Genomic DNA, 9,368 nt, shown 5'->3' on the forward strand with positions numbered 1-9,368 from the left:
AATGAACTGGCCTCAACGACCTTCTGCGGCAGAGAATTCCAGAGATTCACCACTTTCTGTGTGAAAACAAATTCCTCATCTCGGTCCTAAAATAATCCCCCCTTATCTTTAAACGGTGACCCCCTTGTTCTGGACTTCCCCAACATCGGAAACAATCTTCCTGCATCTAGCCTGTCCAACCCCTTTAGAATTTTGTAAGTTTCTATAAGATCTGCACAGATCGTGTTCTTTCACGGGTACATTTATGGAAGTTTCGAAGTCCAGACATCAGAATTACGCACAGCGCGAAGGGCAGAAATGGAACCAGTATCAACCAGGTGAAATGTAGAAACAAAAAGGTGCAGATGCTGATTTACGCAGCGGGTTTGGCAACGTCTCTGGAGAAATAGGGTGGATGGCGTTTCGGGTCAGTACTTTCTTTAGACGTAAGACTGTCGTGCTGCCCATTGGACCACGCGGTTCCATCGGCGATTGGGGAGCGGAACCGTCTCCAGTGCAGTGTGGCTGTGTGGCTCAACCACAGTCCAGCTGCTTTTTTACGAGAACAAAAATACTGTAGGACACGCAGTTCCGGGACCGCTGGGCTCCGCAGGCTGTTGAATGTATCCTGAATAAGTATTGGAACAGAGTTGTATAGTAGTTTATTATGGATATCTGTTTGTACTGTATTATAGTGGTGGATTCCGGCTTGTTTTATCGCGGTTGAAATAATATTTTTTAATAATTGAATATTTTTTTGGATTTAAAAAAAGGACACGCAGTTTCGGTGACATCCGTTTATAAAAGGAAAGACGCCTCATATGAATTAACTCAGTGTGTCACTGTACTTGAATACGTGACTGGATGGCGGAAGAGGCCGAGACCGCACAAATCAGCCAGTGAGATAAATGTCGGAAGGTAGAAAGAAACGCGATGGCTCGAAGATTGAATTATGCAAATCTAGGTAGAATGCACAATGGTTCCTCGTTCGTATACTGGCTGGTATCCCTGCCTGTCGCGCGGGTAATTGGGGTTCAATTCTCGACGGGGTGACGGTATTTCTCTTTCTAAATGTAACCGGGATTCCAGATCAGATTTTGAACATTTGTTTAAGAAATGGAGACATTAACAAAGAATCAGTTGTTACATAGCAACATTGAAAATAAGCGCAGACATAGGTCATTTATCCGGTCGAGCAAGCACTACCATTACATATTATCTTGGCTGATCATTCGAGATGAGTACTACGTGAGATCACATTTTAATGTAAATGGAAATCCAGGTTGGATTTTGAACATTTTGATATCAGCAACAAATAATTAGTTGTTTCATAGAAACAGCGAAACTTTGTGTAGGAGTAGGCCATTTGGTTGTTGCATTGAACATTTGATATGATTAACAAACAGTACAGAACATCAACCGGCTCATCGGCCTACCATATAATAAGGTCATCAGATCATAAGGGATAGGAGTATAATGTGGCTATTCGTCCCATCAGGTCTATTCCGCAAATTAATCAGGTTTGATCCATCTCTCCATCCTTTGATTTGATTTAATTTGATTTAATTTGAATTAATTTATTGGCATTGCCTTCAATGTAGGGCCAACGAAATTATTTTTCTCTGACCCCATTCTCACGCTTTCTCCCCAAACCCTCTGGCAGTCTGTACTAATAAAGCATCTATATATTTCTTCCTTACCTATATTCAATGAATTAACCTCCACGGCCTGACGAGGCAAATCATTCCACAGATTGGCCACTATCAGACGAAATAGATTCCTCCTCATCCGAAAGTCCTTGAATTCTAAGGCCCTGGCCACGATTCCTAGACTCACGTACTAGTAGAAAACATACTGTCCACACCACTCTATTCAGGCCTTTCAATATTCGGTCAGTTTCAATGAGGTACCCCCTCATCCTTCAAAACTCATGTGATTAGTGGCTCAGTTCATTGTATGTTAACGCACTCATTCCTGTGATCATTTTCGTAAACCTCACTGGACCCTCTCCGGTGCAAGCGCATCTGTCTTCAGATATGGGGAAAAGAATGTGCACAATATTCTAAATGCGGCCTGAGCAGCTCTTTATACATCCTTAGCATTACATAACTGTTTTTTGTTTGCATTCTAGTGTTCGAAAGTATGAAATAAAAGAGTAAGGTAGAGAATGAGGAATAAAATAAATGAGATAGAGAGAATGAAAAAATTGGAAGAGAGAAGTGGAAAATATCGGTGGTAAAGAAAGTCAATTTGTTTCATGAGGGCGTGTCTATATCAACGGAAATAATGCTGAGTCTCTATAAGGCGTTCGTAAGGCTGCATTTGGACTATTGTGAACAATTGTGTCACCGTATCTGAGTAAGGATGTCCTGGCACTAGAGAGCGTCCAGAGGAGATTTACAAGATTGAACACGGGAATTAGTAGATTAACATATGATGAGCATTTGTCGCCACTTGGCCTGTACTCGATGGAGTTTTGAAGATCCAGGAGTGACATCATTGAAGCATACAGAATTGTGAAAGGATTGCATGAAGTGGATGCGGAGCGGATGTTTCCAATAGTGGGAGAGTCTGGGACTGGAGGTCATAGCCTCAGAATTAATGGACGTTCTTTCAGGAAGGAGATGTGGTTAATTTAGTCTTAGATCTAGATTCCGCAAGATCTAAGACCTATGTGCCAGGGGTTATGGGGTGAAGGCAGGTGACTGGGGTTAGGAAGAATACATTGATCAGCCACACAAAATGCCAAAGTAACTCAGCACGTGAGGCAGCAATTCTGGGGAGAAGGAATGCGTGACGTTTCGGGTCGAGATCCTTCTTCAGACTGACTAACCCGTTGAGTTACTCCAGCATTGTGTGTCTAATTGCGATTTATCCAGCATTTGCAGTTCTTTCTTACACATGGATCAGACATAATTTTATGGCGGGGTAGATGGGCCGAATGGCCCAAAACTTTTATCACTTAGGACCTTATTACCTCATGATGAAAGAAAGTAAAGCCTAGAAAAAGAAAGTATAAGAGGTGAGAAATGCAAGCCGCAGAATCAGTAAAAGGAGCACAAACGCAAGGAATATTAGCATGAAAGCAGAGTGTTGCGCAGCGGAAGCGTGCTGGGCCCATAACCCAGAGGTCGATGGATCGAAACCATCCTCTGCTATTCCATGCATGGATATTTTGAAATATCCTAACCCAAATATAATTTCCTAGTCTGAAGAACAGTCTCGACCCGAAACTTCGCATGTTCCTTCTCACGTAGAGGTGCTGTCTCACCCGCTGAGTTTCTCAAGCATTTTAAGTCTACTTTCAAATTTCCCTTAGCTTGTGGAGAGCAAAATCATATTTCACTTAAACTTTTCGCTTCATTGTACCATTTAATCAATTTTATTGGTAAACCATTGTTTGCCATAAGATCAGACTGATAGATAACCATATACCATATAACCATATAACAATTACAGCACGGAACCAGGCCATATCGGCCCTACAAGTCCATGCCGAACAAATTTTTTTCCCCTTTGTCCCACCTGCCAGCACTCGTACCATAACCCTCCATTCCCTTCTCATCCATATGCCTATCCAATTTATTTTTAAATGATACCAATGAACCTGCCTCCACCACTTCCACTGGGAGCTCATTCCACACCGCCACCACTCTCTGCGTAAAGAAGTTCCCCCTCATATTACCCCTAAACTTCTGTCCCTTAATTCTGAAGTCATGTCCCCTTGTTTGAATCTTCCCTATTCTCAAAGGGAAACGCTTGTCCACATCAACTCTGTCTATCCCTCTCATCATTTTAAAGACCTCTATCAGGTCCCCCCTTAACCTTCTGCGCTCCAGAGAATAAAGACCTAACTTATTCAACCTATCTCTGTAACTTAGTTGTTGAAACCCAGGCAACATTCTAGTAAATCTCCTCTGTACTCTCTCTATTTTGTTGACATCCTTCCTATAATTTGGCGACCAAAATTGTACCCCATACTCCAGATTTGGTCTCACCAATGCCTTGTACAATTTTAACATTACATCCCAGCTTCTATACTCAATGCTCTGATTTATAAAGGCTAGCATACCAAAAGCTTTCTTTACCACCCTATCTATATGAGATTCCACCTTCAAGGAACTATGCACGGTTATACCCAGATCCCTCTGTTCAACTGTATTCTTCAATTCCCTACCATTTACCATGTACGTCCTATTTTGATTTGTCCTGCCAAGGTGTAGCACCTCACATTTATCAGCATTAAACTCCATCTGCCATCTTTCAGCCCATTTTTCCAAATGGCCTAAATCACTCTGTAGACTTTGGAAATCCTCTTCATTATCCACAACACCCCCTATCTTAGTATCATCTGCATACTTACTAATCCAATTTACCACACCTTCATCCAGATCATTGATGTACATGACAAACAACAAAGGACCCAACACAGATCCCTGAGGCACCCCACTAGTCACCTGCCTCCAACCCGATAAACAGCCATCCACCATTACCCTCTGGCTTCTCCCATTCAGCCACTGTTGAATCCATCTTGCTATTCCTGCATTTATACCCAACAGTTGAACCTTCTTAACCAACCTTCCATGAGGAACCTTGTCAAAGGCCTTACTAAAGTCCATATAGACAACATCCACTGCTTTACCCTCGTCAATTTCCCTAGTAACCTCTTCAAAAAATTCAAGAAGATTAGTCAAACATGACCTTCCAGGCACAAATCCATGTTGACTGTTCCTAATCAGACCCTGTTTATCTAGATGCTTATATATATTGTCTCTAAGTATCTTTTCCATTAATTTGCCCACCACTGAAGTCAAACTAACAGGTCTATAATTGCTAGGTTTACTCTTAGAACCCTTTTTAAACAATGGAACAACATGCGCAGTACGCCAATCCTCGGGGACTATTCCCGTTTCTAATGACATTTGAAATATTTCTGTCATAGCCCCGGCTATTTCTACACTAACTTCCCTCAATGTCCTAGGGAATATCCTGTCAGGACCTGGAGACTTATCCACTTTTATATTTTTCAAAAGTGTCAGTACTTCTTTTACTTTGAACCTCATAGTATCCATAGCTACTCTACTAGTTTCCCTTACCTCACATAATTCAATATCCTTCTCCTTGGTGAATACCGAAGAAAAAAAAAATGTTCAATATCTCCCCCATCTCTTTTGGCTCTGCAGATAGCTGTCCACTCTGTCTCTCCAATGGACCAATTTTATCCCTCGTTATCCTTTTGCTATTAATATAGCTGTAGAAACCCTTTGGATTGACTTTCACCTTACTTGCCAAAGCAACCTCATATCTTCTTTTAGCTTTTCTAATTTCTTTCTTAAGATTCTTTTTACATTCCTTATACTCCTCAAGCACCTCATTTACTTCATGCTGCCTATAATTATTGTAGATCTCCCTCTTTTTCCGAACAAGATGTCCAATTTCCCTTGAAAACCAGGGCTCTTTCCAATTTTTACTGTTTCCTTTCAACCGAACAGGAACATAAAGATTCTGTACTCTTAAAATTTCCCCTTTAAATGTCCTCCATTTCTCTTCTACATCTTTCCCATAAAACAAAATGTCCCAGTTCACTCCTTTTAAATCATCTCGCATCGCATCAAAGTTAGCCTTTCTCCAATCAAAAATCTCAACCCTAGGTCCAGTTCTGACCCTCTCCATAATTATCTTGAAACTAATGGTATTGTGATCACTGGACCCGAAGTGCTCCCCAACGCATACCTCCGCCACCTGTCCCATCTCATTTCCTAACAGGAGGTCCAGCACTGCCCCTCCTCTAGTAGGTACCTCTATGTATTGCTGCAAAAAACTATCCTGCACACATTTTACAAACTCCAACCCATCCAGCCCATTTACAGAATGTGTTTCCCAGTCTATGTGTGGAAAGTTGAAATCTCCCACAATCACTACCTTGTGCTTACTACTAATATCTGCTATCTCCTTACATATTTTCTCTTCCAATTCTCGTTCCCCGTTTGGCGGTCTATAATACACCCCTATAAGAGTTGCTACACCTTTCCCACTTCTCAATTCCACCCAAATAGCCTCCCTAGATGAGCCCTCCAATCTATCCTGCCAAAGCACTGCTGTAATATCTTCCCTGACTAGCAATGCAACACCTCCACCTCTTGCCCCTCCAATTCTATCACACCTGAAGCAGCGAAATCCTGGAATATTTAGTTTCCAATCACAGCCCTCCTGCAACCACGTTTCACTGATCGCCACAACATCATACTTCCAGGTGTCTATCCAGACTCTAAGCTCATCAACCTTTCTTACAATGCTCCTAGCATTAAAATATGCACATTTAAGAAAACCCCCGTCTCTTATTCTCTGTTTATTTCCTTTTTTTTCTTTCTCCTCTTGTGTCCGAGTGCTTCCCATTTCTGCTTCCTGCCTCCCATTCTGTCTACTACCTTTCGCTATTTGAGTCCCTCGCCCCAACCATTCTAGTTTAAAGTCTCCCCAGCTGCCTTTGCAAATTTCCCCGCTAGGATATTGGTCCCCCTCGGGTTCAAGTGCAACCCATCCTTTCTGTACAGGTCCCACCTTCCCCAAAAGAAGTCCCAATGATCCAGGAACTTGAATCCCTGCCCTCTGCACCAGTCTTTCAGCCACGCATTTATCCTCCACCTCGCTCCATTCCTACTCTCACTGTCGCGTGGCACAGGCAGTAATCCTGATATGGTTACCTTTTTGGTCCTTTTTCTTAACTCTCCTCCCAACTCCCTAAATCCTCCCTTCAGGACCTCTTCCCTTTTTTTTCCTATGTCATTGGTACCTATATGTACCACGACCTCAGGCTCCTCTCCCTCTGATTTAAGGATATCTTGGATGCGTTGAGACACGTCCGAGACCTTGGCACCAGGGAGGCAGACCACCATCCTGGTCTCCCGACTGCGTCCACAGAATCGCCTATCCGACCCCCTAACAATAGAGTCCCCAATTACTATGGCCCTTCTTTTTTTCCCTAGCTTTTGGAGCAACAGGGCCGGTCTCTGTGCTGGAGGCCCGTCCGCTGTCACTACCCCCGGGTAGGCTGTCACCCCCATCCGTACTCAAACAGGAGTACTTATTTGCGAGGTGTACCGACATTGGAGTACTCACTCGTTCCTGCCTCTGCCCCTTGCCCTTCCTTAACGTGACCCACATGTCTCTCTCCCGTGGTTTTGGTGTGACCACCTCTCTATAACTCCCCTCTATGACCTCCTCACTCTCCCTGATCAGAGCGAGGTCATCGAGCTGCTGCTCCAGGATCCTAATACGGTCCCTTAGGAGCCCCATCTCGCTGCACCTGGAGCAGATGTGGATGTCTGGAGGGCCATCCGACACCATGACCTCCCACATCTGACATCCAGAACAGTATACTGCTCTGACTGTCATTCTCCCGCCTTACCCTGGATCTGATACCAGTATAACACAATAGAAACTGCTGGGAGAAATCAGCAGGTATCTGACTCACAACAGCTGCTCCCTCGTGACCTTTAAACTGCACCTTTATTATATAAACAAAAAGCACTGTACCTTTAGCCCACTGTACCCTTGGCTCACTGTACCTTTACTAAAGAACTGCACCTTTAACCCACTGTACCTTAACTAAAGCACTGCCCCTTTAACCCACTGTACCTTAACTAAAGCACTGCCCCTTTAACCAGAAAGCACAAATGCTAACCTGATGTTGCACCCAATCAGCTGCTTCCTCTAGTCTGCTTCCACCAATCAGCGGCTTCCACCAGAATCCTCACTATGGAGTGTGGAACGTTACGGATTTCGGTAAAAGCCCTGACCCTCCTCCACTGCACCAACGGTCCTGGGCCTCTGTGAAAACAAGCCCCGCGCCCGATTTATATACTCACCGCCCTGACCCTCCTCCACTGCACCAACGGTCCTGGGCCTCTGTGAAAACAAGCCCCGCGCCCGATTTATATACTCACCGCCCTGACCCTCCTCCACTGCACCAACGGTCCTGGGCCTCTGTGAAAACAAGCCCCGCGCCCGATTTATATACTCACCGCCCTGACCCTCCTCCACTGCACCAACGGTCCTGGGCCTCTGTGAAAACAAGCCCCGCGCCCGATTTATATACTCACCGCCCTGACCCTCCTCCACTGCACCAACGGTCCTGGGCCTCTGTGAAAACAAGCCCCGCGCCCGATTTATATACTCACCGCCCTGACCCTCCTCCACTGCACCAACGGTCCTGGGCCTCTGTGAAAACAAGCCCCGCGCCCGATTTATATACTCACCGCCCTGACCCTCCTCCACTGCACCAACGGTCCTGATAGCTGACGAAACTCTGTGTGAACCAATCGTCGGTATATATTGGGATATGACTGATTTTGCCGGGGGAATAGAAACATAGAAACATAGAAAATAGGTGCAGGAGTAGGCCATTCGGCCCTTCGACCCTGCACCGCCATTCAATATGATCACGGCTGATCATCCAACTCAGTATCCTGTTCCTGCCTTCTCTCCACACCCCCTGACCCCTTTAGCCGCAAGGGCCATATCTAACTCCCTCTTAAATATAGCAAATTAACTGGCCTCAACTACCTTCTGCGGCAGAGAATTCCAGAGATTCACCACTCTCTGTGTGAAAAAAATAAATCCTCATCTCGGTCCTAAAAAAATCCCACATTATCTTTAGACTGTGACCCCTTGTTCTGGACTTCCCCAACATCGGAAACAATCTTCCTGCATCTAGCCTGTCCAACCCCTTAAGAATTTTGTAAGTTTCTATAAGATCTGCACAGATCGTGTTCTTTCACGGGTACATTTCTGGAAGTTTCGAAGTCCAGACATCAGAATTACGCACAGCGCGAAGGGCAGAAATGGAACCAGTATCAACCAGGTGAAATGTAGAAACAAAAACGTGCAGATGCTGATTTACGCAGCAGGTTTGGCAACGTCTCTGGAGAAATAGGGTGGATGGCGTTTCGGGTCAGTACTTTCTTTAGACGTAAGACTGTCGTGCTGCCCATTGGACCACGCGGTTCCATCGGCGATTGGGGAGCTGAACCGTCTCCAGTGCAGTGTGGCTGTGTGGCTCAACCACAGTCCAGCTGCTGTTTTACGACAACAAAAATACTGTAGGACACGCAGTTCCGGGACCGCTGGGCTCCGCAGGCTGTTGAATGTATCCTGAATAAGTATTGCAACATAGTTGTATAGTAGTTTATTATGGATATCTGTTTGTACTGTATTATAGTGGTGGATTCCGGCTTGTTTTATCGCGGTTGAAATAATATTTTTTAATAATTGAATATTTTTTTGAATTTAAAAAAAGGACACGCAGTTTCGGTGACATCCGTTTATAAAAGGAAATACGACTCATATGAATTAACTCAGTGTGTCACTGTACTTGAATACGTGACTGG

The 9,368-nt window shown here is 44.4% G+C and overlaps 1 protein-coding gene across 1 annotated transcript; it reads right to left on the reverse strand.

Annotated features, from left to right (window-relative positions):
• Positions 1-4,837: 4,837 nt before the first annotated feature.
• On the reverse strand, positions 4,838-8,290 carry LOC129713065 (uncharacterized). The gene is made up of 2 exons (XM_055661943.1): positions 7,618-8,290; positions 4,838-7,582 (listed from the first exon to the last, which is right to left on the reverse strand). Exon 2 carries the CDS (start codon positions 6,373-6,375, stop codon positions 5,086-5,088), a length of 1,290 nt encoding a protein of 429 aa, XP_055517918.1. The 5' UTR covers positions 6,376-7,582; positions 7,618-8,290; the 3' UTR covers positions 4,838-5,085.
• Between the last annotated feature and the right edge of the window lie 1,078 nt (positions 8,291-9,368).

The sequence above is a fragment of the Leucoraja erinacea genome, chromosome 34, assembly GCF_028641065.1.
Source record: "Leucoraja erinacea ecotype New England chromosome 34, Leri_hhj_1, whole genome shotgun sequence".
In the NCBI taxonomy this organism is placed as follows: Eukaryota; Metazoa; Chordata; class Chondrichthyes; order Rajiformes; family Rajidae; genus Leucoraja; species Leucoraja erinaceus.